We start from the raw sequence: 27,474 nt of genomic DNA on the forward strand, positions 1-27,474 counted from the left end.
GGAAATGAAAATGATCACAAGGTTAGAGAAAAAGATCAAAGTGTAGAAAGTCAAATGAATTTCCTTCTGAGTTTCTCTGAAATTCCATTAGGTTGTATGTTTGCATGCTTACAGTGGTGTGATATAGACAGCATGATTTCTATATTCATAAGTCATAAACGCTTTGAAAATATCTAGAAAACATTTCTTTCTTTACAATTATCTATGGTATATACTGTATATGCAAATCTCACTCGGTCAGTTTTGAGTTAAGGAACAGACTGGAATAACAAGAGTTGGAAGGGACCTTGGAGGTCTTTTAGTTCAACCCCCTGCTTAGGCAGGACCACTTCAGACAAATGGTTATTCAACATCTTTTTAAAAACTTCCAGTGTTGGAGCATTCACATCTTCTGGAGGCAAGTTATTCCACTGATTAATTGCTCTGTCAGGAAATTTCTCCTTAGTTCTAAGTTGCTTCTCTCCTTGATTAGTTCCAACCCATTGCCTTCAGGTGCTTTGGAGAACAGCCTGACTCCCTCTTCTTTGTGGCAGTATTGGAACACTGCCATCATGTCACCCCAGTCCTTCTTTTTATTAAACTAGACATACCCAGTTCCTGCAACCGTTCTTTATATTTTAGCCTCCAGTCCCCTAATCATCTTTGTTATTCTTGTCAACATCTTTTTTACATTGTGGCGAGCAAAACTGGATGCAGTATTCCACGTGTGGCCTTACCAAGGCATTATAAAGTGATATTAACCCTTCACGTGATCTTGATTCTATCCCTCTGTTTATGCAGCCAACAACTCTGTTGGCTTTTTTGGGAGCTGCTGCACACGGCTGGCTCATATCTAAATGGTTCAACTACTATTGAGCAGGGTACTACGTATACTGTATCTGTAAATTTTGTTTTTCTTGTCTAAACGTATTTATTACATTTATTAGGGTGGGTTAATACCAGCAGAGAACTGTGAGAAATGAAACAATTTTGAAACAATCTCCTTCTTCCCTATTGCATCTTGGAACAGCTGCTCCACGGTGTCCGTCTGGCAGGCGGGACCCCCGCTCGGCCCGTTCCTTGATCCCAGCGATGAGACTTTGCAGTGAAATCCCTTCCTGAAGCCTCCCATTGGGTTGTAAAGGCTCTTTGCGCTGAGACTGGAAAGTTTGGGAAGCTTCAAGAATGGCTATTTCCCTGCCCCAAAGTCTCATCAGCTTGCAAGGGCTCTTCGGCCGGATCAGGTACAGGCATCAGTTCGCAGAGAAAGGAGGCCTAAAGTACTTTAGTGCGAGATCACGAGACCAGTAGTGCAAGATCTCAGGCTACTAATCTTGCGTGATCTCACACTGCAGTACTTTAGGCTTATGTTTGTTTAAGAACTGAGGACTGCACGAGATCCAGGCAAAAGTCTTTAAAAATGAACAGGCCTTCCCACTCTTTGCAAAGCACTTTGCCCTGGATCTCGTGCAGGCCTTGGTTAGCAGAGAACAGAGGCCTAAAGCACTGTAGTGCGAGATCACGTGAGATCAATAGTGCTAGATTTCCCACTACTGACCTTGCGGATCTCTCACTACATTAGGCCTCTTTTTTCTGCAAATGCACCCAAGTAGGCAAAGGAACTGACAGCTTGCCACATTTTCCCAATGTGGACCATAAGACGCATGTAGGTTTAGAGAAGGAAAGCAAGAAAAAAAATACTTTTTGGCCTCTGCACATTCTGTTTTTGCCCTCCCTGATGCTGGAGAAGGCAAAAATGGGATACATGGTGGGTTTGGGAGGCCAAAAACAGGCCCATATTACAGAAGGGCGGTATAAAAATTAAAATATTATTATTATTATTATTATTATTAACTATAATCTGTCTTCTTGAACTCTCTGATTAGGGACTAGAGAACTCTTACCCAGAGAGACCACGTTCCTATGGTTTTCAAGCATCACTTTCGAATGCAGTGCTTTCTGGTCAGGATCCAGCTGAGACCATTCCTCCTCAGAGAAAGACACAGCCATCTCCTCGAAGGACACAAGACTCTCCTGAACACAGAAAAAAGAACAGAACAGGAGGATTCGCAAGATCTGTTCATCAATGATTTAGACAAGGGGGTTGAAGGGGAATTCATCAAATTTGCAGACAAGACCAAATTGACAGGAAAGCAACACTCCAGAAAAGAAGCTTGAGAAATAGAAGGATCGACAGATTGGGCCCATCTAACAAAACGGAATCAACAGTGAGAAATGTAAGGTTCTACATTTAGGAAAGAAAAACCAAATGCACAGGCATAGAATAGGTCAGTGATGGCTAACCTGTTTCTCTTTGTGTGCCAAAAATTTAAACATATGAAGAAAGGTTGCTGGAAATGGGTATGTCTAGTTTCATGAAAAGAAGGACCAGGGGGTGACATGATAGCAGTGTTCCAAGAAACAGAGGATGGAAACTATTCAAGGAGAGAACCGACCTTCAAGTAAAGAGAAATTTTCTGACAGTGAGAACAATTAATCAGTGGAATAACCTGCCTCCAGAAATTGGGGGGGTTCCAACACTGGAGGTGTTTAAAAAGAACAAAATTGGACAGCCATTTATCTGAAATGTTATAGGGCTTCCTGTCAGAGCAGGGGGTTGGACTAGAACAGCGGTCACCAACGGGTGCACTCAATTAAATGGCTGTGCGTCACACAGGTCCTAATTTTAGGTGAGAAAATGGGCAAATCTGAAAATTGCTTTCACTGAAGAAATATCTGAGGAAGTTTTATCAAGTTCATTAATTCTGCAAAACCTTCAGTGCCTTTCAGTAAAGTAATCCCACTTCTGGATTAACTGACCTATCACTCTGTCTATCATTGATTGATCTAGTAGTCTGAGCCATTGGCTGAAAGGAATAAAACAAAGAAGAGAAAATTACAAGTTATAAATGAGGGTTTATAAAAATGGTAATGTGGCAATGTGAGTGTTTATTTTTCATTAGCCTTGCACAATTCCAAGTCAAAAAATTACCCCCCCAAAAAAGAGTCTGTTGCAGTTACTCTCACTGTGATACATTCATTCCTATTTCTTGAAAGACTTTTAAAAATTTCCTTCTTGTAAACTCAAAGATGGAGGACTACCGAACAAAACAAAATAACCAGAGGAAGCTATGCTGGCTGACAGCAACTTGAAGCTGCTATTCTGCTTTCCATGTTGTGGAAGAACACAAAAGTAACCCAGTTCAAACAAGGGGGGGAAATAGAAGGAGAAAGTACTCTGCACACCCGCTTCACCTCCTGAAGGGAGAATAGAAATCTAATAAATTTTCCCTTTCTTACTTGATTTGGAGGGTCAACCGCTGTTTGATCTCCATCATAAAAACCAGAAACCTTCATTCTTTGTTTCTCTGTAAGGAATAAATAATTTCAAAATGCGTAATTAACAAAATAGGAGGAGGTATTCTATAGAAGAGAAGAGAGAGCGAAGGGAAGACAGATGGGAAATCGGAGGATTTTCCATTACCTCCTGAGGTGTCCTGACTTGGATCTTCCCAAGGGATCCTCCTGAAAAATAGCTCCTGGGGGGGATTTGATGGGTTCTTCCTTCCCTCAGGATCTCTGATCTCCACAGTGCAACACTTCAAACAGGAGGAAGGAAAATAGAAGCAGAATTAAGTTACATCACATGAAATAAAATGGATTCTTATATTCGGAACACAACCTCAAAGCCCCTAACATCCATCAGTGACGTTGAGTGACAAAACAGTGGAACAATGTCCTACAAGAATTGGAGAATTGCTACATAGAATGAATGTCAGAGAAATTTGGGAAGGAGGGGTGAAGGATTCAAACACATTCTCTATCCCTTCTGAGCTCCCTAAAGTTTCTCACCTGCAACTGGACCTGCTTCTTCTGCTCCTCCGCCTGGCTCACGAGGAAGCCTTCAGACAGAGCCACCGCCTGGGAGCTGGTCTCTGCTCCACACTCCCGCACCCACCCCTCCATCTCTGAGGGCAGAAGAGCCAGGAGCTGCTCCAGAACCACCAGGTCCAGCATCTGAGCTTTGGTGTGCTTTTCTGGTCTCAGCCATCGCCTGCAAAAGTCGTGGAGTCGGCTGCAAAGTCCTCGGGGACCCTCAGCCTCCCGGTATTGGATAAAGGTCCAGGGCTGAACTTCTGAAGGGAGGATGGTTTCCTCCTCCAGGATCTTCTGCCTGGTTCTTGTCCAGAGCTTCCCCCAATTCCCAGGCTGAGCAGCTGAAGGGCCTTTTCCGGCTCCCTCCTTTCCCAAAGGTTGTGTCTCCATCCTTTCTCTGTCCTGCAGAGCAACTCCAAATGGCTCCAAGGACTCTGGTGGGTTTCCAGATGCCTTTTCCTTCACGGGACCATTTCTGGGGCCGCAGGACTGATCCCTGCAAGCGATTCCACTCTTTTTTTCTCCCACAAGAGAAAAGTTTGCCTTGGAAAGACCACAAATGGCTTCCAGTTTCTGTATCTGAGATAGGAAGAAAAACAGAAAGAATTAGAAAGTGGGATTCAGCCACTGAGCGACCTTCAACTTCCTGACCTCCGGACCTTCCGCTGCGAGCTGAAGACGTACCTATTTTTCTGCGCAGGACTGGCATAGAATTTTTAGAATTTTTATTATTGGATTTTTAAATTTTAAATGGGTTTTATGGTTTTAAATGTATTTTAAATTGGGGCCAATTTGAATAAGTTTTTTAATTATTGTTTTACTTGTATTGTATTCATTCATTGTTGTTTTTTTCTGGCTGTGAACCGCCCTGAGTCCTTCTGGAGAAGGGCGGTATAAAAATTAAATTATTATTATTATTCACCCAACCTGCCCGGAGCCCCAAGTGGCTCATCCCAGCGCAGGGCCGAAGTCCCCCCACCCTCCCCAAGCAGGGCCGGGAAGGAGGCCGCTGGAGAGGCCTCCCCGCTTCTCTCCCCCTCCGGACACAGGATGGGGCCCTTGGGGAGCCTGGTGCGAATCCTGCCTCCTCCTCGCCCGGCTTCTCTCCTCTCTTGCTGGGCCTCCGCAAGGCCGACCTTCCCCTCCCTCCACTCGGGCCCTTCCCTGGATCCCCGGATCCCCAGTTCCCCCTGCAGGGAAAGGGGGGTTGGGGAGCATGGGACCCGGGAAGAGCCCCCACCCTCACGCGGGGCACGTCTGGATGGTCCCCCCCCCCCCGGCCAGATTCTTCTGCAGCTTCTCAGCCTTCTGGCTGAAAGGAAGAAAACAAAGAGAAAATTACAGGTTATAAATGTGGGTTTATAAAAATGGTAATGTGGCAATGTATTTTATTTTTCATTAGCCTTGCACAATTCCAAGTCAAAGAATTACAACCCAAAAAAGAAAGTCTGTAGCAGTTACTGTCACTGTGATACGTTTATTCCTATTTCTTGAAAGACTTTTAAAAAATTCCTTCTTGTAAACTCAAAGATGGAGGACTACCGAACAAAACAAAATAATCAGAGGAAGCTATGGTGGCTGACAGCAACTTGAAGCTGCTATTCTGCTTTCCATGTTGTGGAAGAACACAAAAATAACCCAGTCCAAAAAAGGGGGGAAAATAGAAGGAGAGAGCACTCTGCACATCCGCTTCACCTCCTGAAGGGAGAATAGAAATCTAATAAATTTTCCCTTTCTTACTTGATTTGGAGGGTCAACCGCTGTTTGATCTCCGTCATAAAAACCAGAAACCTTCATTCTTTGTTCCTCTGTAAGGAATAAATAATTTCAAAATGCGTAATTAACAAAATAGGAGGAGGTATTCTATAGAAGAGAAGAGCGAGCGAAGGGAAGACAGATGAGTAATCGGAGGATTTTCCATTACCTCCTGAGGTGTCCTGACTTTGATCTTCCCAAGGGATCCTCCTGAAAAATAGCTCCTGGGGGGGATTTGATGGGTTCTTCCTTCCCTCAGGATCTCTGATCTCCACAGTGCAACACTTCAAACAGGAGGAAGGAAAATAGAAGCAGAATTAATGTACATCACACGAAATAAAATGGATTCTTATATTCGGAACACAATCTCAAAGCCCCCAATATCCATCAGTGACATTGAGTGAGAAAACAATGGAACAATGTCCTACAAGAATTGGAGAATTGCTACATAGAATGAATGTCAGAGAAGTTTGGGAAGGAGGGGTGAAGGATTCAAACACATTCTTTATTCCCTTCTGAGCTCCCTAAAGTTTTTCACCTGCAACTGGACCTGCTGCTTCTGCTCCTCTGCCTGGCTCTCGAGGAAGCCTTCAGCCAAGGCCACCGCCTGGGAGCTGGTCTCTGCTCCACACTCCAGCACCCAGCCCTCCATCTCTGGGGGCAGGAGACCCAGGAGCTGCTCCAGAAGTACCAGGTCCAGCATCTGGGCTTTGGTGTGCTTTTCTGGTCTCAGCCATCGCCTGCAAAACTCATGGAGTCGGCTGCAAAGTCCTCGGGGACCCTCAGCCTCCCGGTATTGGATGAAGTTCCAGGGCTGAACTTCTGAAGGGAGGATGGTTTCCTCCTCCAGGATCTTCTGCCTGGTTCTTGTCCAGAGCTTCCTCCCCTTCCGAGGCTGAGCAGCTGAAAGGCCTTTTCCGGCTCCCTCCTTTCCCAAAGGTTGTGCCTCCATCCTTTCTCCGTCCTGCAGAGCAACTCCAAATGGCTCCAAGGACTCTGGTGGGTCTCCAGATGCCTCTTCCTTTCACGGGACCATTTCTAGGGCCGCAGGACTGATCCCTGCAGGTGATTCTGCTCTTTTTTTCTCCCCCAAGAGAAAAGTTTTCCTTGCAAAGACCACAAATGGCTTCCAGTTTCTGTATCTGAGATGGGAAGAAAAACAGAAAGAATTAGAAAGTGGGATTCAGCCACTGAGCGACCTTCACCCAACCTGCCCGGAGCCTCCAGCGGCTCATCCCAGCCCAGGGCCGAGGTCCCCCCACCCCCCGCAGCAGGTCCGGGAAGGAGGCCGCTGGAGAGGCCTCCCCGCTTCTCTCCTCCTCCGGAGACAGGATGGGGCCCTCGGGGAGCCTAGTGCGAATCCTGCCTCCTCCTCGCCCGGCTTCTCTCCTCTCCTGCTGGGCCTCCCCTCCCCCCACTCGGGCCCCTCCCCGGATCCCCAGTTCCCCTGCAGGAGAGGGGTTGGGAGCATGGAACCAGGAAGAGCCCCCTCACCAGGGGCACGTCTGGATGTACCCCGCCCCTCCAGATTCTCCCGGAGCCTCTCCGCCTCCTCCGGGATCCCAGGGATTAAGGAGAGCGAGGGCGGAGTCCTAGAGAGGCAAGCGTTTGTGACGTCACTTCCTTTTCAGCCTCTTCTGGAGAGTCAGATGTGACGTTCGCCCTCCAGTGGGCCAATGGGGAAGCGCCTGTGGTTCCCTTCCCTTGGCAGAGGGCGCCCCCTGGTGGACTTGGGGCGAAGTGCCAGGATGGTAGAAAGGGCGGGAAAGAGGAGCGCGTGGGAAGGAGAGGCGGGATGATGGGCATGGGAGTAGGGGGAAGAAAGGCCCCTCTCTCCATGGCTCCCTGTCGGACAAAGGCTTCGACCTCTGTGCTTCTTCTCCCGCTTTCATATCAACCCAAATGCATTCCAGAGCGATTTGGTTGATTTCTTATATATAGTGCACCTCCACTTCCACCTCTTTCCTTCGGTCTGCTTCTTATTGATAGAATAGAAGGAAGGAAGAAAATAAAAATAAATATTCTTTCCGGCAGCCCTGAGATACTGGAAGATGCCGTCATCTCTCCCAAAAGAAAGTCTGTAGCAGTTACTGTCACTGTGATCGTTATTCCTATTTCTTGAAAGACTTTTAAAAATTCCTTCTTGTAAACTCAAAGATGGAGGACTAGAACAAAACAAAATAATCAGAGGAAGCTATGGTGGCTGACAGCAACTTGAAGCTGCTATTCTGCTTTCCATGTTGTGGAAGAACACAAAATAACCCAGTCCAAAAAGGGGAAAATAGAAGGAGAGCACTCTGCACATCCGCTTTCCTGAAGGAGAATAGAAATCTAATAAATTTTCCTTTCTTACTTGATTTGGAGGGTCAACGCTGTTTGATCTCCGTCATAAAACCAGAAACCTTCATTCTTTGTTCTCTAAGGAATAAATAATTCAAAATGTAATTAACAAAATAGGAGGTATTCTATAGAAAGCGGCGAAGGACAGATGAGTAATCGGAGGATTTTCCATTACCTCCTGAGGTGTCCTGACTTTGATCTTCCCAAGGGATCCTCCTGAAAAATAGCTCCTGGGGGGGATTTGATGGGTTCTTCCTTCCCTCAGGATCTCTGATCTCCACAGTGCAACACTTCAAACAGGAGGAAGGAAAATAGAAGCAGAATTAATGTACATCACACGAAATAAAATGGATTCTTATATTCGGAACACAATCTCAAAGCCCCCAATATCCATCAGTGACATTGAGTGAGAAAACAATGGAACAATGTCCTACAAGAATTGGAGAATTGCTACATAGAATGAATGTCAGAGAAGTTTGGGAAGGAGGGGTGAAGGATTCAAACACATTCTTTATTCCCTTCTGAGCTCCCTAAAGTTTTTCACCTGCAACTGGACCTGCTGCTTCTGCTCCTCTGCCTGGCTCTCGAGGAAGCCTTCAGCCAAGGCCACCGCCTGGGAGCTGGTCTCTGCTCCACACTCCAGCACCCAGCCCTCCATCTCTGGGGGCAGGAGACCCAGGAGCTGCTCCAGAACCACCAGGTCCAGCATCTGGGCTTTGGTGTGCTTTTCTGGTCTCAGCCATCGCCTGCAAAACTCATGGAGTCGGCTGCAAATTCCTTGGGGACCCTCCGCCTCCCGGTATTGGATGAAGTTCCAGGGCTGAACTTCTGAAGGGAGGATGGTTTCCTCCTCCAGGATCTTCTGCCTGGTTCTTGTCCAGAGCTTCCTCCCCTTCCGAGGCTGAGCAGCTGAAAGGCCTTTTCCGGCTCCCTCCTTTCCCAAAGGTTGTGCCTCCATCCTTTCTCCGTCCTGCAGAGCAACTCCAAATGGCTCCAAGGACTCTGGTGGGTCTCCAGATGCCTCTTCCTTTCACGGGACCATTTCTAGGGCCGCAGGACTGATCCCTGCAGGTGATTCTGCTCTTTTTTTCTCCCCCAAGAGAAAAGTTTTCCTTGCAAAGACCACAAATGGCTTCCAGTTTCTGTATCTGAGATGGGAAGAAAAACAGAAAGAATTAGAAAGTGGGATTCAGCCACTGAGCGACCTTCACCCAACCTGCCCGGAGCCTCCAGCGGCTCATCCCAGCCCAGGGCCGAGGTCCCCCCACCCCCCGCAGCAGGTCCGGGAAGGAGGCCGCTGGGGAGGCCTCCCCGCTTCTCTCCTCCTCCGGAGACAGGATGGGGCCCTCGGGGAGCCTAGTGCGAATCCTGCCTCCTCCTCGCCCGGCTTCTCTCCTCTCCTGCTGGGCCTCCCCTCCCCCCACTCGGGCCCCTCCCCGGATCCCCAGTTCCCCCTGCAGGGAGAGGGGGGTTGGGGAGCATGGAACCCGGGAAGAGCCCCCCTCACCAGGGGCACGTCTGGATGTACCCCCGCCCCCCTCCAGATTCTCCCGCAGCCTCTCCGCCTCCTCCGGGGTCCCAGGGATTAAGGAGAGCGAGGGCGGAGTCCTAGAGAGGCAAGCGTTTGTGACGTCACTTCCTTCTCAGCCTCTTCTGGAGAGTCAGATGTGACGTTCGCCCTCCAGTGGGCCAATGGGGAAGCGCCTGTGGTTCCCTTCCCTTGGCAGAGGGCGCCCCCTGGTGGACTTGGGGCGAAGTGCCAGGATGGTAGAAAGGGCGGGAAAGAGGAGCGCGTGGGAGGGGGAAGGGAGAGGGCGGGGATGATGGGCATGGGAGTAGGGGGAAGAAAGGCCCCTCTCTCCATGGCTCCCTGTCAGACAAAGGCTTCGACCTCTGTGCTTCTTCTCCCGCTTTCATATCAACCCAAATGCATTCCAGAGCGATTTGGTTGATTTCTTATATATAGTGCATCTCCACTTCCACCTCTTTCCTTCCGTCTGCTTCTTATTGATAGAATAGAAGGGAAGGGAAGAGAAAATAAAAAATAAATATTCTTTCCGGCAGCCCCTGAGATACTGGAAGATGCCGTCATCTCTCCCCAAAAGAGAAAGTGGCCCAAAGGTCTTGAAGACCCCGTTGCGGCTGAGGGGGGGAGGGCGGGCTCCCGCCTGAGGGGATCTGCGCTCTGATTGGTTGCTGCGGGTGGAAAGGAGGCGTTTCCCTTTTTTCCCGCCTTTTCCTTCTGGGCGCTGTTTGAGATTTACCTCAGGATGTTCCTTTGTGTCTGCTGCGGATGTGAAATACATTTATATTGAAATAAAATTAAAAGTTTGTGTCCGTGTCTCCCACTTGGACAGCAGCTGCATATTTATTTCCTCCACATTAAATCTCTTCAGGGTTTTTATTTTATTTTTATTTATTTATTTGTCACAACAGTATATATAAGCATAAGCATGAAATAACTATACGATATTCAAGCATATATAAGTATAAGCATGAGATAACTACACTAATTGGATACGATAAGAGAAACATTTGGACAGGAACGGTAGGCACGCTTGTGCTCTTACGCCTTACAGATCTCTTAGGAATGGGGTGAGGTCAATAGTAGATAGTCTTTGGTTAAAGCTTTGGGGATTTGGGGAAGAGACCACAGAGTCAGGTAGTGCGTTCCAGGCATTAACAACTCTGTTACTAAAGTCATATTTTTTCCAATCAAGGTTGGACCGGTTCACATTAAGCTTAAATCTATTGTGTGCTCGTGTATTGTTGCGATTGAAGCTGAAGTAGTCTTCAACAGGAAGGACATTGTAACAGATGATTCTATGTGTCAAACTCAAGTCATGTCGAACGCGACAGAGTTCTAAATTTTCTAAACCCAGGATTTCAAGTCTGGTGGCATAAGGTATTTTGTTGTATTTAGATGAGTGGAGGACTCTTCCTGTAAAATATTTCTGGACACGCTCGATTCTATTAATGTCCGAAATGAGGTATGGGTTCCAGACAGGTGTGCTGTATTCAAGAATTGGTCTTGCAAATGTTTTGTATGCCCTGGTTAGTAATGTAATATTTTTGGAGAAGAAGCTTCGCAAGAGTCCTTCGAGATAGGGCGTATACAAATATGAATAATAAATAATAAATAAGATTAAGTTTACAACTCTTAAAGCCTTTTTGCAATGTAGTTGCAGTGGGCTTTAGCACTTAAATCATTTGCTATGAAAACTCCAAGGTCTTTAACGTGGTGAGGGTCATCTACAAGGTAATGATCATCGAGCTTGTATTTTGTGTTTTGATTCTTTTTACCAATGTGTAAGACAGAGCATTTACTGGTTGAGATTTGAAGTTGCCAAATTTTTGACCATTCCGATACAAAGTGAAGGTCTCTTTGAAGGATAGCCGCATTGTTGGTAGTGTTAAATAGTTTAACATCATCGGTCACAAAGATCGTTAATGTATAATATGAAGAGTGCTGGCCTTAGGACGCTTCCTTGGGGAACACCGCTATTGACGGGAGCAGGATTTGATAGGGCACTGCCAATTTTGACCACTTGTCGGTTTGATAGGAACGCTGTTATCCAATTATGCAGGGGTCCAGAGATGTCGTAGGATTTTAGTTTTAGAAGAAGTTTGTCATGTACCACTGAGTCAAAATCTTTACAGAAGTCTATGTAAATTGCATCTATTGCTTTGTCCTGATCAAGATTTGTAGTCCATATGTTTTTGCAGTGAAGAAGTTGTAAATTACAGAATAAATTTTTCTGAAACCAAATTGATTTTTAGAGAGTAGGTTGTTTGTTTCTTGGTCGAGGGTGATGGATCGGTTAATGATTGATTCCATTACTTTGCAGGTGACGCAGCATAAAGAAATTGGTCTGTAATTTTCAACGAGACTGGGGTCTCCTTTTTTGAAGACAGGGATGACCGTGACTAGTGACCATAGTTTGGGAAGGGAGCTGGTCCTGAAGGAGTTTTCAAAGATTATGCTTAGAGGTTTTGCTACATTAGTGGAAAGTTTTTTTAAGAAATATGCACATAGACCATCAGGTCCAATAGATAGAGATTGTTTCAGTTTGCGAAGGGCCTTTTCAACATCATCCTCTGTGAAATCTATTAGTCTTAGGTCGTTGTAATCATTGTTGGTACGACTGGGGAATGTTGGGTATGAGCCATTACCGTTAACAAAGACTGAGCCGAAGAATGTGTTATAGAGGTTTGCTTTAACTGATTCATTATTACATTCTTTACCGTTAGGTTCTTTTAGGGGTGGGATGGATCTCGAGTCTTTAAGTTTGTTGTTCACAAAATTATAGAAAGCTCGATTAGATTTTGTGCGCAGAAGGTCTTCTTCTTGTTTGATGTGGTAATTGGATTATTTATTTATTTATTTATTTATTTATTTATTTATTTATTTTGTCACAACAATATATGTAGGCATCATACAAAAAGATTATATAGTATATAAACATATATATGAGTAAATATTAGGAGGTATAAGCATATATATATAGGAAGAAGAAAAGAAAAACAATAGGACAGGAACGGTAGGCACGTTTGTGTGCTTATGCACACCCCTTATGGTCCTCTTAGGAATGGGGTGAGGTCAATAGTAGAAAGTTTTTGGTTAAAGCTTTTAGGATTATGGGAAGAGACCACAGAGTCAGGTAAAGTATTCCAAGCACTGATGATTCTGTTACAGAAGTCATATTTTCTGCAATCTAGATTAAAGCGGTTGACATTAAGTTTAAATCTATTGGTTGCTCTTGTATTATTGCAATTAAAGCTGAAGTAGTCTTTAACAGGAAGGACATTACAATAGATGATTCTATGAGTTAAACTTAAGTCTTTGGAAGGCGACGGAGTTCCAAGTTTTCTAAGCCTAGGATTTCAAGTCTGGTGGGATAAGGTATTTTGTTGTTTTCAGAGGAATGGAGAACTCTTCTTGTAAAATATTTCTGGACACGTTCAATTGTATTGATGTCAGAGATGTGGTGAGGGTTCCAAAGAGGCGAGCTGTATTCTAGAATTGGTCTAGCAAATGTTTTATATGCTCTGGTTAGTAGTGTAGTGTTTTTGGAAAAGAAGCTATGTAAGATTAGGTTTACAACTCTTAGAGCTTTTTTTGCTATGTAGTTGCAGTGGGCTTTGGCACTTAGATCATTTGACATGAAAACTCCAAGGTCTTTAACGGGATGGGGGTCATCTGTAAGGTAATGTCCATCAAGTATGTACTTAGTGTTTGGGTTCTTTTTTCCTATATGTAAAACTGAGCATTTGCTGGTTGAGATTTGGAGTTGCCAAGTTTTAGACCAAGCGGTTAGATGATCAAGGTCTTTTTGAATGATAGATGTATTGTCTGTGGTGTTAAATAGTTTGACATCGTCAGCAAAGAGAACACAATTACTTGAGATATGGTCACAAAGATCTTTTTTTTTTTTTAATAAAAAGTTTTATTTTTACAATCATATCAAATAATTCATCCAATGTACAGTCATATACAATTAGTCGGGCTTGCCCAGTCACCACCACCCTTTTTAACACTCTTCCCTCTTCTACCTTCTTCTACTTTCCAGACCTTCCTCTCCTTCTCTTATCTACATCCGCTCCTCCCTCCACCCTACACCTTCCTTCTCCCTCTTCTACCCATCTTCCTTCCTCTTCTCCTCTTTCCTACCTCCTACTCTCTCTTTTCTCCCTCCTCACCATTCTAAAATGGTAACTAGGCAGACCCGACCCTACATTAATTATATTTATACATCTTCAATAATCCCTGTACATTAACCATCACTCCATCTCTACCGAACCCCACCCAATTCCCCTCCTCCTTACCCCCCACCCCCCACCCCGACTTCCCAGAACAAAATGCAGGGTATCAAAACTAACAATCATAATCTAAAATAATTCCTAAATTATAATCTCTAGTCACACCACACTTAGTCACACTCTCAATTCCCCTCTCCTTCAAAAATATATCTAATACAAAATATTTCCTAAATTTACTCATATGCTATTCGATATTTTTTTATCTGATACTTATTTTGTATATAATCAATCCACATTTTCCATTCTAAAATATATTTTTCTAGTGTATAGTCTTTCAAGTAAGCGGAGATTTTTGCCATCTCTGCCAGATTTGATACTTTGAGTGTCCATTCTTCAATTGTAGGTAATTCTTCTTTCTTCCAATACTGAGCAATCAAAAGTCTTGCGGCTGTTATTAAGTTCAAAATCAATTTAGTCTCTATAGCTGTACAGTCCATAATAATTCCTAGTAGAAAGAACTGCGGAATAAACTTAATCTTCTTTTTCAAAATATTCTGCATGATCCACCATACTTTAATCCAAAATGCTTTAACTTTTTTACAAGTCCACCATATATGGTAATAAGTGGCATCTTCACAATCGCATCTCCAACATTTAGCCTGTACATTAGGATACATACATGACAACTTTTTGGGGTCTAAATGCCATCTATAAAACATCTTATAAAAATTTTCTCTCATATTTTGCGCTTGTGTAAATTTAACATTCCTCACCCAAATTCTTTCCCAAGTTTCCAACATTATTGGTTGCTGAAAATTTTGTGCCCACTTAATCATACAATCCTTAACTAGTTCGGACTCTGAGTCTATTTCTACTAATACATTATACAACCTCTTAATATGCTGTTGGCCTTGATCTCTCATTTGTTTTAACAAATTATCCTCAGTTTGCTTAACACCTATTTTTTGATCTAATTTCCATCTAGCTTGTAATTGTCCATATTGGAACCATGTATAATTTTTCCCTTCTTCCCCCATCTTTTCTCTGGATTTTAATTGTAATTCCCCCTTTTCCATACAAAGAAGTTCTTTATAGGTAACTACCTCCATCTTTTGATATATATTTATATTTTCTATCATGTGTCTCGGGATTGCCCATATTGGAATCTTTCCATCTAATTTATATTGATATTTCCTCCAAACCCTCAATAATGCATTTCTAATTATATTATTTTTAAATATTTTATCTACTTTCTTATCATATAATATATAGGCGTACAGCCATATAACAAACCATACCTTCTATATTCAAAACTCTTTCCTCAGTTAAATTAATCCAATCAGTAATTAATGATAAAACAACTGCTTCATAATACAATTTCAAGTTAGGCATTTTAAGACCCCCCCTTTCCCTTGTATCCTGCATTATTTTTAATTTTATTCTTGGTTTTTTGCCCATCCATACAAAGTTATTAACCCCCTTTTGCCATTCCTGTAATTTAATATCATTCTTAAGCACCGGTATCATTTGAAATAAAAATAGAAACCTGGGCAAAACATTCATTTTTATAGCCGTTATTCTTCCCAACAAGGATAGTTGTAACTTCTTCCAACTCTCCATTTCTTTCCATACCTTCTGCCACAATACCTCATAATTATTTTTATATAATTTGACGTTTGAAGCTGTAATATATATTCCTAAATATTTAACCTTTTTAACGATTTCAAAACCTGTAATTCTTTCTAACTCTTCTTTTTGTTGTATATTCATATTTTTAGTTATCATCTTTGTCTTTTGCTGATTCACCTTAAATCCAGATACTTTACCATACTGACCAATTATATCTTTTAAACCAGTAGCTGAGTATGTTGGTTGAGATACAGTAACAACCAAGTCATCTGCGAAAGCTCTTAATCTGTAATCTTGATGTTTAACTCTAATTCCCTTTATTTGATCGGAGCTACGTATTTTATTCAAAAGAATTTCTAAAGTTAAAATAAAAAGTAATGGAGACAGGGGACATCCCTGTCTCGTCCCTTTATGGTCACAAAGATCATTAATGTATAGTATGAAGAGTGTTGGTCCAAGGACGCTGCCTTGAGGAACACCACTCTTGACAGGAACAGGATTTGATAGAGCATTGCCAATTTTAATATATAATATAATATAACAGAGTTGGAAGGGACCTTGGAGGCCTTCTAGTCCAACCCCCTGCCCAGGCAGGAAACCCTACACCATCTCAGTCAGATGGTTATCCAACATTTTCTTAAAAATTTCCAGTGTTGGAGCACTCACAACTTCTGCAGGCAAGTCGTTCCACTTATTAATTGTTCTAACTGTCAGGAAATTGCTCCTTAGTTCTAAGTTGCTTCTTTCCTTGATCAGTTTCCATCCATTGCTTCTTGTTCTACCCTCAGTTGCTTTGGAGAACAGCCCGACTCCCTCTTCTTTGTGGCAACCCCTGAGATATTGGAACACTGCTATCATTTCTCCCCTAGTTCTTCTTTTTATTAAACTAGACATACCCAGTTCCTGCAACCGTTCTTCATATGTTTTAGCCTCCAGTCCCCTAATCATCTTTGTTGCTCTTCTCTGCACTCTTTCTAGAGTTTCAACATCTTTTTTACATTGTGGCGATCAAAACTGGATGCAATATTCCAAGTGTGGCCTTACCAAGGCATTATAAAGTGGCACTAACACTTCACGTGATCTTGATTCTATCCCTCTGTTTATGCAGCCCAGAACTGTGTTGGCTTTTTTAGCAGCTGCTGCACACTGCTGGCTCATATCTAAATGGTTATCCACTAGGACTCCAAGATCCCTCTCAGAGGTACTACTACTATTGAGCAAGGTACCACATATACGGTACCTGTGCATTTTGGTTTTTTTTGCCTAAATGTAGAGCCTTACTTTTTTCACTGTTGAATTTCATTTTGTTAGATAGCGCCCAATGTTCAAGTCTGTCAAGATCTTTCTGTAACTTGAGCCTATCTTCTGGAGTGTTGGCTATTCCTGCCAGCTTGGTGTCATCTGCAAATTTGATGAGTTCCCCATCTATCCCCTTGTCCAAGTCATTGATGAAGATGTTGAAGAGTACTGGGCCTGTTCTGTTTCCCTTCCCCCAATACTCCCCGCAAAGAGTCAGCCAGAGGCCTCCTTTTCTGATTTATTTACATATATATAAATGTCCTGGCCACGTCTACCCACGGGCCTGCCAAGTCTCTGGAGATAACGAGGAAATTATAGATAAGGCCAGAATTACTCACGAATATATTCTTCCCTCCATTGATACAGTTTGCCCGCGCAAATTCATTGCTTTGTCCAAGACAAATGCGCGGGAATGGCGGTGTTCTGACAGTCATGCAGGCGGTGGGGCGGCGTTTTTCCCAGCCGCGATGCCTTGGATGCAGTTTTTGAGCTATCTGTGCTCACCGCTTTGTAGAACATCTTCCCGGCAGCCGAAGGAGATCTTTTGGGGTCTTCCTAGACCCTCGGCTGCCAGGAACGAGGCAGGTGATGTGGGCGAGCGGTGTCGAGCGGCGGACGGCTGCCGGTGGCCATTTTGGTGGGCGGCGCCTGCTGGAAAGGGCCGGATTGCATTTTTGCAGCCCGGCGGCCTGGCAGCCGCTCAGGATATTGGCTGCCGCTCAGGACACTGGTGGGCGACGTCGGCCAGCAGCGGTATCGCATAGCGGCATTGACATCAGCTGCTTAGATACCTCTGGCGGCATTGATACCATCGGCGGCATTGATACCGTTTTTGCGGCCCGGCAGCCGCTTAGGACATTGGCGGCCGCTCAGGACATTGGCGGGCGACGTTGGCCAGCAGCGGTATCGTATAGCGGCATTGACATCAGCCGCTTAGATACCTTTAGCAGCATTGATACCATCAGCGGCAACGGCAGATGGCGGATGGCGCCGGCCATTTTGGAGGGGCGCGGAGCGGCGCTCGTTAGAAATGGACGGGTTGGATTGTGGTTTACTGCGGCCGGCCGCACTTGTCATCAGCGGCTGGAAGTTTGCCGCTCTGTCTTCTAGCGGCACTGTTTAGCGGTATGGTCACCTACGTCTCCATCCATCTGTCGGCAGCTATGGCCGCATTTGTCATCAGTAGCTGGCGGCTAGACTGTCTCCATATCATTACCAGCGGCACTGATACCAGCGGTGTTGGACACGGGTAGCTTATGCAGGTGGAATTGTGACTTTTAGCTGACTTTTATGTATATCAACATTTGACATCTGCGGCTGAAAACTTTTTTCTTGTTCCCGGTATTTACGGACTGGATCATGGGCGACATTGGTGGGCAAAAACTTTTGCTGCACCCATTAGGGGCGGCATTAAATGGCAGAATCCATCAGCCGAATTCCATCTTGACTATTGCCCCCACCGGCCTAAGGCCTTGGTATTGTGACTGTCCTAACTTGTCCGTAGGCTGCGATACCTTCAAATGGCTAGGGAATTACCTCTTCCCACTGTTATTTATTTTTGCATGAAATATTCGTCGGCCGACCTTCTCCGACTGCGAGGTTCCCCCGCCTCGCAGGAATGGCCCTCTGTGTTATCGAGGGCCTGCCTTAACGAGGGGTCTTGGGACCCGGAGAGGTGGCATGCGAGGAAGAAGAATCTTTGGGGTTTTGTAGATAGGTTTTTTAATAAGGGTTTTTTAAAGGGGAGGAAGCGGGGAAACCCATCGGGAGGTAAGTCCAGTCCCGGGAGTTGTCCATGGCGTTTTATCCGGTCCGAGGGAGGGGGGTGAGGGATTCGTACCAGGCGTAGATGTTGGTTCCATCTGTACGGTAAATGGGAGGGACAGATATGGCGGAAGCAAGGGGCCGTATCATTTTTCGGGAGCACGGACTCGCTGTTTAAAAGCGATAACGTGCTCCGGTCCCTCAGTTCTTACCCGTTCCCCGGAAGGTCAGGATCCTCAGGGCCCGGGCCTGCGGCTGATGTTGTGCAATGCCCGGTCCGTGGTTAACAAGGCCCCCCTGATTTGTGATCATATTCGGGGGGAGTCCGCGGACTTCATGGGCATTACGGAGACCTGGCTGGGCGCAGAAGGGGGTGTGCCCCACATTGGCAAAGAACGGGGTCATCTGAGTAGAGGTGTGCTGAGAGTTGTTAAAAGCAAACTCCGCCAGGGACAGGTAATCGGCCCAGTTGTCCTGTTGCTGGTTGATGAAGCAACGGAGATACTGTTCCAGTATACCGATGACCTTCTCTGTACCTCCGTCGGTCTCTGGATGGTGCGATGATGACAGACACACCTGCACCTCCAACGTGGCCATCAGGCTCTTCCAGAAGCGAGCTGTGAACTGAACTCCACGGTCCGAAACCACCCTGTCCGGTAGACCATGGAGGCGGAAGATGTGCTGCAGAAAGAGACGGGCCGTTTTTGCGGCTGTGGGCAGTCCGCGGCATGGGATGAAGTGTGCCATCTTGGTGAGCATGTCCACCACCACCAGCACCGTGGTGAACCCAGAGGACGGCGGCAGGTCCGTCAGGAAGTCCATGGAGATCGCCCCCCAGGGTCTGTCGGGTGTCGGCAAGGGCTGGAGGAGCCCGGGAGGGGCCCCCGTGGCGGCCTTGGCTTGCCGGCATGGTACGCAGGATGTCACGTAGGCATGTACATCATGCCGCACTCGGGGCCACCAAAAGGTCCGTGTCACCAGGTGGAGGGTCTTGAAGAACCCAAAATGTCCTGCTGCAGGGTTGTTGTGGCACTGGGTCATGACGAGGGCTCGGAGTGGTCCTGTGGGCACATATAATCGCCCCCGAAACTTGAGTAAGTCCTCCTCCAAGGTCCAAGGAGACGCGGGGCCCACCTCCACTCTCCTTTGCTGCGACCAGGCGTCCTGGCGCTGCGCCTCTCGCACCTGGGCCCACAAGTCCACTGGCTCCCGTGCTGTGGCCAAGGCTTCTGCCGGCAGCACTGTCCATGGAGGAAGGGGGTCCTTGGCGCAGAGGTATTCTGGCTTGCGGGACAGGGCATCCGCCCTCCGGTTGTGACCGCTGGGAATGTAGGTCACGCGGAAGTTGAACCGGGCAAAAAACAACGACCACCGGATCTGCTGCTGGTTCAACTTCCGAGCTGCGGTGAGGTGCTCAAGATTCCGATGGTCCGTTCGTACCTCCACCTGATGTCGGGCCCCCTCCAGATGGTGTCGCCAAGCCTCGAATGCAGCCTTGATAGCCAGCAACTCTTTTTCCCAGATGGTGTAGTTGCACTCGGAAGGATTGAGTTTCCGGGAGTAGTAAGCGCAGGGAAAAAGTGTGCCGCCATTCGTCGGAGCCTGTAGCAGCACCGCTCCCAGAGCCACATTGGACGCGTCCGTTTCCACCACAAAAGGCCGGAGCGGGTCGGGATGCCACGGGTTCCGTGACGAAGGCTTTCTTGAGGGCTGTGAATGCTTCCTGCTGCGGGGGACCCCACCGGAACGCAACCTTCTTCCTGAGGAGCTGGATAAGTGGAGCCGTCAGTGTGGCGAAGCCCGGGATGAAGGTCCGGTAGTAGTTGGCGAAGCCCAGCAGGCGCTGAACATCCTTCACCCGGCGAAGGGCTTCCCAGCTACACAAAGCTTCTACTTTGCATGGATCCATGGCTATGCCCTCGGGCGAGATGATATGCCCGAGGAATTCTATGGAAGTCCGGAAGAAGACGCATTTCTCCAGCTTCGCATTGAGTTGTTGCTCCCGCAAGTGTTGCAGAACCAGACCGACGTGTCGAAGGTGGCTTTCCCTGGACTGGGAGTAAATCAGGATGTCGGCCAGGTAGATAACGACGAACCGATCCAACATGTCTCGGAACACGTCGTTTATGAAGTGCTGGAAAACGGCGGGAGCGTTGGTCAACCCAAATGGCATGACAGTGTATTCGTAGTGTCCGTATCGGGTGCCGAATGCCGTCTTCCATTCGTCTCCTTCTCGGATCCGCACCAGGTTGTAGGCCCCCCCGGAGATCGAGCTTGGTGAAGATCGTGGCCTCCCGCAACCTCTCCAGTAGCTCCGGGATGAGCGGCAGGGGGTAGCGATTCCGAACCGTAATGGCGTTTAGCCGGCGGTAATCACAGCACAGGCGCAAGTCCCCTGTCTTCTTCTTCACGAAGAGGACCAGGGCCGAGAGAGGGGACTTTGAAGGCCGGATGAACCCTTGGGCCAGATTTTTGTCCAGGAAGTCCCTGAGGGCGGCCAACTCGGGCTCCGACATGGAATACAGGCGTCCCACAGGCAGTGGTGCGTTGGGCAGAAGGTCCACGGGGCAATCGTAGGGCCGATGCGGGGGTAGTCGGTCCGCCTCCTTCTCGCTGAACACGTCGGCGAAGTCCGTCAGCTCAGGAGGCAAGGTGATGGCAGCGGTGGGGACATTCTGGCCGGCACAGGTGTGGCGGATGTGGTCGACGCACTGCAGACTCGGGAAAGAGATGGCGTTCCGCGACCAGGCCACCTGAGGATCGTGGGTCTGAAGCCAGGCCATCCCAAGGACCAAGGGAAAATGAAGGTCCGCCGTGACATAAAACTGGATCGCCTCCTCATGGTCCCCAATAGCCAGGCACAAAGGCTGGGTGGCGAATTTAATGGGGCCGGACACCAGTTCTCGTCCATCAATTGTCTCTACCCGCATCGGAGGGTCCACCGGAACCACGGGGACCGCAAACTGGGTCACAAAGACCTGGTCCATAAAGTTTGTTGTGGCCCCTGAGTCCACCAGCGCATGCGCCTGGAGCCCGTCCGACTGGTTCCCCAACCATATCCGTGTGTCCAGAATCAGATGCCGAGGGGGCCCAGAGTCTACTTCCATAGCGTCAGTGGCGGCTTAGTACGTGCCCGACCTAGGGTTTCCCAGTCGGGCCTGCTCCGTTCGATTGGTCACGCTGTGATTCGGGGACCGGCGTGCGTGCCGCCGCTTTCTGGGGCAAGAAGCGGCGTGGCGGGCTCTCCACAGTACAGGCACAATCCCCTTGGCGCCTCCGGTTCTGCTCCTGGGCTGTCAGGCGAGGTCTGGCCGCTCCCAACTCCATGGGCCCTTCCGCAGCGGTTACAAAACGTGGGGCGACCCGGGGTGCTGGTGGTGCAGGAAGTGGTGCAGGAAGTGGTGCAGATGTCGACGGTGGGTCCCGGGGGGTGCGACGGGATGGTCGCCGTTGCAGACGGGCATCGAGTCGGAGACAAAGGGGCACCAAGTTGTCGAGGGTCCGCGGCGCCTCCACCCGGGCCAGCTCGTCTTGCAATTCCTCTGAGAGTCCCTCCTGGAACGCGTCCACCAGCGCTGCATCATTCCAGTCAGAGTCCTGGCACAAAAGACGAAATTCGGCGATGTACTCCTGCAGGGGGCGTTTCCCTTGACAGAGTTCCTTAAGGCGCCTGGTTGCCATCAGCATTCGAACGGGGTCTTTGTACATGGTGCGCAGGTGCTGCCAAAAACGCTGTTGGTCCGCCAGCAGGGGGCTGTCCTGGAGCAAGAGGGGCATGGCCCATCGAGCAGCCGAGCCGGAAAGAAGGTTAATCACGAAGGCCACCTTATTTATTTATTTTATTTATTTATTTATTAAATTTTTATACCGCCCTTCTCCCGAAGGACTCAGGGCGGTGTACAGCCAGAGTAAAAACAAAGATATATACAATTTAAAACAACATTTAAAAAGAGCAAATTTTAAAGGCTGATTATTAAAATTTAAGTTAAAAAGTTAAAAATATTAAGAAACCCAATTAAAATACATCACTAATTATGCCAGTCCCGCTTTAATGAATAAATATGTTTTGAGCTCACGACGGAAGGTCCGAAGATCAGGCACTTGACGCAGGCCGGTCTTACCGCAGACCTTAGCCCGGTCGTCTGGGAAATCCTCTGGCCGCATAGCCATGTAGAGCTGGCACTGTCCCAAGAAGGTCAGGAACATCTCAGGCTGCCCAGAAAACTTATCCGGCACGGTTATCAGGCACTTGCGACGAGGAGGAGGAGTGGGAGGACGGGGGGGTGGGCTGCAGGCACATTCCTGGCAGCAAGTTGGCCTGCCAAGTGAGTCACTTGCTGCTGGAGCTGTTGATTAGCCGCTTGTAGCTGCTGTAACTGCTGTTGTACCTGCTGCTGGTCCATCTTTGGTGGAAGATGTTTTAGTCGGGGTCTTGGACAAAATGTTCTGTTTCCCTTCCCCCAATACTCCCCACAAAGAGTCAGCCAGAGGCCTCCTTTTCTGATTTATTTATTTATTTTATTTATTATTTAAATTTGTATACCGCCCTTCTCCCGAAGGACTCAGGGCGGTTCACAGCCAAGTAAAAATACAATACTATAAATACAAATTAAAATACAGTTAAAAAACTTATTAAAATTGGCCAGAATTAAAATTTAGAACTAAAACCCATTAAAACCCATTAAAACCCTAACCCAGTCCAGCGCAGATGAATAAGTAGGTTTTAAGCTCACATAAAGGTTCGAGGTCCGAAGTTGACGAAGTCCTGGGGAGTTCGTTCCAGAGGGCGGAGCCCCCACAGAGAAGGCCCTTCCTGGGTGTCGCCAGACGACACTGTCGCGCCGATGGCACCCTGAGGAGCCCCTCTCTGTGAGAGCGCACGGGTCGGTGAGAGGTATTCGGTAGCAGCAGGCGGTCCCGTAAGTATCCCGGCCCTATGCCATGGAGCGCTTTAAAGACATTCACCAACACCTTGAAGCGCACCCGGAAGGCCACAGGTAGCCAGTGCAGCCGACGCAGGATAGGTGTCACTCGGGAGCCACGAGGGGCTCCCTCTATCACCCGCGCAGCTGCATTCTGGACTAACTGTAGCCTCCGGATGCCCCTCAAGGGGAGCCCCATGTAGAGAGCATTGCAGTAGTCCAGACGAGACGTCACAAGGGCTATATTTATTTACATATATATAAATGTCCTGGCCACGTCTACCCACGGGCCTGCCAAGTTTCTGGAGATAACAAGGAAATTACAGATAAGGCCAGAATTACTCACGAATATATTCTTCCCTCCATTGATACAGTTTGCCCGCGCAAATTCATTGCTTTGTCCAAGACAAAAAACCAGGAAGTCCCGCCTCCTATTTATAGTCTCTGCAGATGTCACTGCATGACAATTATGACTTGGCTTTATCCCAACGCTCCTTCTGCTGCGCGCGCCGGTCACGCCTGCACAGTCTTGCATCACTCCAAAACTGTTCTTGGGGCGTTGCCAAATCAGAAGAAGGCTCCAGGGAATCAGGCCTTGCCAGCTCCTCCTCCTCCCTTTGAGTGGGTGCCAGGGAGGGAAAGGGCTCAAGAGAAGCAGGGCTTGCCAGGTCTTCTCCCTCACTTTCTGAATCATCCGAGTCCAGGAGTCCGGGTCCAGGAACCTGGGTCACAACAGGGCCTAAAACAGAGCCTTGTGGTACTCCACTGCATACTTCCCTCCATGTGGATGTAGTTCCGTTGAGGACTACACGTTGAGTGCGGTTGGTCAGCCAGTTACGAATCCATCTGGTGGTGGTGCTGTCTAACCCACATTTTTCTACTTTATCTAGTAGTAGGTTATAGTCTACTTTATCAAATGCTTTACTGAAGTCCAAGTAAATTTCTGACCACTTTTTGTCTGTTAAACAGAAAAGCAGATATCCATTTGTGAAGGGGTCCTGAAATGCCATAGGATTTTAGTTTTAGGAGAAGTTTATCGTGTACTACTGAGTCAAAAGCTTTGCAGAAGTCTATGTAGATTGCATCTATTGTTTTGCCTTGATCAAGATTTGTAGTCCATATGTTTTTACAGTGGAGATGTTGTAAGTTGCATGATAATTTTTTCCTGAAACCAAACTGTTTATTGGAGAGTAGGTTGTTAGTTTCTAAGTGTGAGGTAATGGATTGGTTGATGATTGCTTCCATGACTTTGCAGGTGACGCAGCACAGAGAGATTGGTCTGTAATCTCTGTAGTCTGTAATCCGACTAAACTGGGGTCTCCTTTTTTGAAGATAGGGATGACTGTGGCTAGTGACCAAAGTTTGGGAAGGGAACTTCAATCTTTATTTGGTTGCATATATTTTTGTAGCGGTTTCTGAAGTTGGCTACATAGCTTGTTTTGTTTTTACGCCAGAGGGATTTTTTTTTGGATTGAAGTTTTTTTATTGATATGGGTAGTTTGTTTTTCTTGATTTTAGTGGTAGTTTGGGGTACGTAAAGTTTAATGACTCTATTGATTTCAAGTAGGAAAACTCTATAGTAGTCATCAGCAGTAGTACATTTAGAGAATATATTTTGCCAGTCAAGAAATGAGAGGTATGTGTTTATAAGATCATAGTTGGCTTTTTTGAAGTTGTAGTTTGGAATGCTTTTATTATGGAGATTATTGTATGGGCGTATATTGAGACAAAAGTCTATCATGCTGTGGTCACTGTTTGAAAAGGGTTCTTTTATTTGTAGACCATAAATTGAGTTGGAGTTGTTGCAGAAGATGAGGTCAAGTCAGTTGTTTAGTCTTGTATTGTTAGTTACTAGTTGGTCAAGACCTAGATTTGTAACAGCATTATACAGGGTAGTATGGATGGGTTCAGTTGTGCATTCCTTTGTTTTCCAATTAATAAGAGGTAGGTTGAGGTCACCTAAGAAGATGAGAGGATAAGCAAGAGGCAGCCCATGTTAGTAGTGTGGTTAATATGTTCGCATGTGCAATGTCATAGTCGGGGGCTCTGTAGCATAGCAAGAATGTTATGTGATGTTAAGGGACAGTTCACATACAATAGTTTCTGGAAGAGCGAGTTTTTGTGCAACTTGAATATTTTTTAGATTCAGTGACTTCTTGTAAAAGATAGCCACTCCTCCTCCTCTGCGTTTTCACAATCAGACCTGTAAACATGATATTCTCTGTTTGAAATAATGGAGTCTGGGAGGGATGAGTTCAGCCATGTTTCGCATATAAATACAACATTGAATGTACCAGTATTTAACAAGAGGAGAAATTCAGGTATTTTGTTTACAATGCTTCTTGGTTTTATCAGTTTGCATTTAAGTTCGGCAGTGGTTGGTGAAGAGGAATTAAGGGGCGTGTGTACTTAGTTTTGGATGTCGTTTGGTTGAAAGTTTTGTATGATGGGTGGTTGGATGTTTTGGGTGATGATGGGTGGCTGGATGGATGGTTGGATGGATGGTTGAATGGATGTTTTTGGTGATGGGGGGTTTGATGGTGAGTATTTGATTGTAGTTTTTTCTTTTTATGCAATCAGCACGGTAGTCAATGTATAGGTTGGATTCACCACTGTTTTGCCGTCGTTTGAGTTCTGTGCGGAGTTCACGAGAGCGTATACATTGTAAAAAAGATAGATCAGGCCGTGATCTAAGTTTGCTGTGGACAGGGTTGGTTCTGGCAATTGAGTTTATAGTATAAATCAACTTTTGTTTGCTGGTCTCATTTATTCAGATGACTCCACAGAATCTTGGAGCCATTGATCATCACTGTTTTTGTATTCTGGTCCATCTCTGGAGACTGCAATTATTTCGTTTGGGGAGATGGTTGATGAGTTATAATTTTCAATGATGTTTCGAACCTTAGTGATATCTGGTTCATTGGTGTTTTCTAATCCAAAGAATATAGCATTTTGTCGTTTTTGTTCTCTCTCAATGGTATCTTTAATTAGTATGGTTACATTGTTTAGTTGGTTAGTAGATATTTGTGGTCTAGGTTGTGTATTATATTGTGTATTAGGTAATGTTTGTTGGATTGGGAAGAGATTTTGATCAGTTGAGTTTTTATTTTTTTGTGCTGTAATTTGTTTTTCCAGATTAGAGAAACGTTGTTCAATAAATGCTAGTATTCTTTTTTCTAAGTTTTGTTCAAATTTTTTTTTTTTTGAATTTATATCCTGCCCTTCTCTGAAGACTCAGGGCGGCTTACATTATGTAAGGCAATAGTCTCATCCTATTTGTATATTTATATACAAAGTCAACTTATTGCCCCCCCCAACAATCTGGGTCCTCATTTTACCTACCTTATAAAGGATGGAAGGCTGAGTCAACCTTGGGCCTGGTGGGACTTGAGCCTGCAGTAATTGCAAGCAGCTGTGTTTAATAACAGACTGTCTTACAGCCTGAGCCACCCACGGACTATTAAGCAATAGTCTTCATCCATTTTGTAGGCTCAATTTATTTATTTATTTATTTATTTATTTTATTTGATTTTTATACCGCCCTTCTCCCGAAGGACTCAGGGCGGTGTACAGGCATAATAAAACCGACAATACAATATACAAGTTTAAAATACGATTTAAAAAACTTATTTAAATTAGCCCAGTGATTAAAATTTACCATACTAAAACCCCGTTTAAAATTAATAAATATAACATTAAAATCCCAATTTAAGCCAGCCCCGCGCGGATAAAAAGATGAGTCTTGAGTTCGCGACGAAATGTCCGAAGGTCATGCTAGTATTCTTTTTTCTAAGTTTTTCTCAATAGAGTCAATGGTTTGTTGTGACTTTATAGTTGTATCCAAGGTATGATTTTTATCAGGTTCGGTAATTAACTGGTTGACTTTTGGAAAACAAGATGAACATGTATGGAAGAATGTGGGATCTGATTGTAGGAAGTTTGCTATCGATGTGTTTATATTCAGGCATACGTGATGGGCATACTTGGAACAGAAGCAGCATTTCACGGATTCATCATTTTCATTTATGGATTTGTTACATTTATAGCATATTTGAGGGTCATTTGTTTGTAGAGATATTTTTTATTTGAGGATGTTTGGCAGATCTGTTGGATTTTTTGGCTGGCATAGTTGATATTTCATAAGTATTTA

At 45.9% G+C, this 27,474-nt stretch overlaps 2 protein-coding genes across 2 annotated transcripts in view; both read right to left on the reverse strand.

The window, feature by feature from the left end:
* LOC131192846 (zinc finger protein 43-like) overlaps positions 1–6,984 on the reverse strand; it is a 52,589-nt gene extending 45,605 nt beyond the window's left edge. The window contains exons 1-5 of the mRNA XM_058172397.1: positions 6,149–6,984; positions 5,780–5,894; positions 5,596–5,663; positions 3,832–4,434; positions 3,464–3,578 (exon numbers count right to left, since the gene is read on the reverse strand). Of these exons, the coding sequence (XP_058028380.1) occupies positions 3,464–3,578; positions 3,832–4,434; positions 5,596–5,663; positions 5,780–5,894; positions 6,149–6,562 (1,315 nt within the window). The 5' untranslated portion in view covers positions 6,563–6,984. The remainder of the gene's footprint in view (positions 1–3,463; positions 3,579–3,831; positions 4,435–5,595; positions 5,664–5,779; positions 5,895–6,148) is intronic.
* LOC131193664 (zinc finger and SCAN domain-containing protein 26-like) lies at positions 6,635–9,233 on the reverse strand. Its single transcript, XM_058174114.1, has 4 exons — positions 8,495–9,233; positions 8,126–8,240; positions 6,821–6,929; positions 6,635–6,752 (listed from the first exon to the last, which is right to left on the reverse strand). Exons 1-4 carry the CDS (start codon positions 8,906–8,908, stop codon positions 6,635–6,637), a joined length of 756 nt encoding a protein of 251 aa, XP_058030097.1. The 5' UTR covers positions 8,909–9,233.
* Between the last annotated feature and the right edge of the window lie 18,241 nt (positions 9,234–27,474).

This window comes from Ahaetulla prasina, chromosome 2 (genome assembly GCF_028640845.1).
Source record: "Ahaetulla prasina isolate Xishuangbanna chromosome 2, ASM2864084v1, whole genome shotgun sequence".
Taxonomy (NCBI): Eukaryota; Metazoa; Chordata; class Lepidosauria; order Squamata; family Colubridae; genus Ahaetulla; species Ahaetulla prasina.

What these genes read in the sequence shown, in the direction of transcription:
- LOC131193664 (XM_058174114.1), bottom strand. Translation starts at nt 8,908, where the DNA reads ATGGAGGCACAACCTTTGGGAAAGGAGGGAGCCGGAAAAGGCCTTTCA. An exon ending in AAGTCAGGACACCTCAGGAG is followed by an intron (nt 6,930 to 8,125) that starts GTAATGGAAAAT and finishes CTGTCTCCGGAG; the next exon opens with GAGGAGAGAAGCGGGGAGGC. An exon ending in CCGCTGGAGGCTCCGGGCAG is followed by an intron (nt 6,753 to 6,820) that starts GTTGGGTGAAGG and finishes TTCCCATCTCAG; the next exon opens with ATACAGAAACTGGAAGCCAT.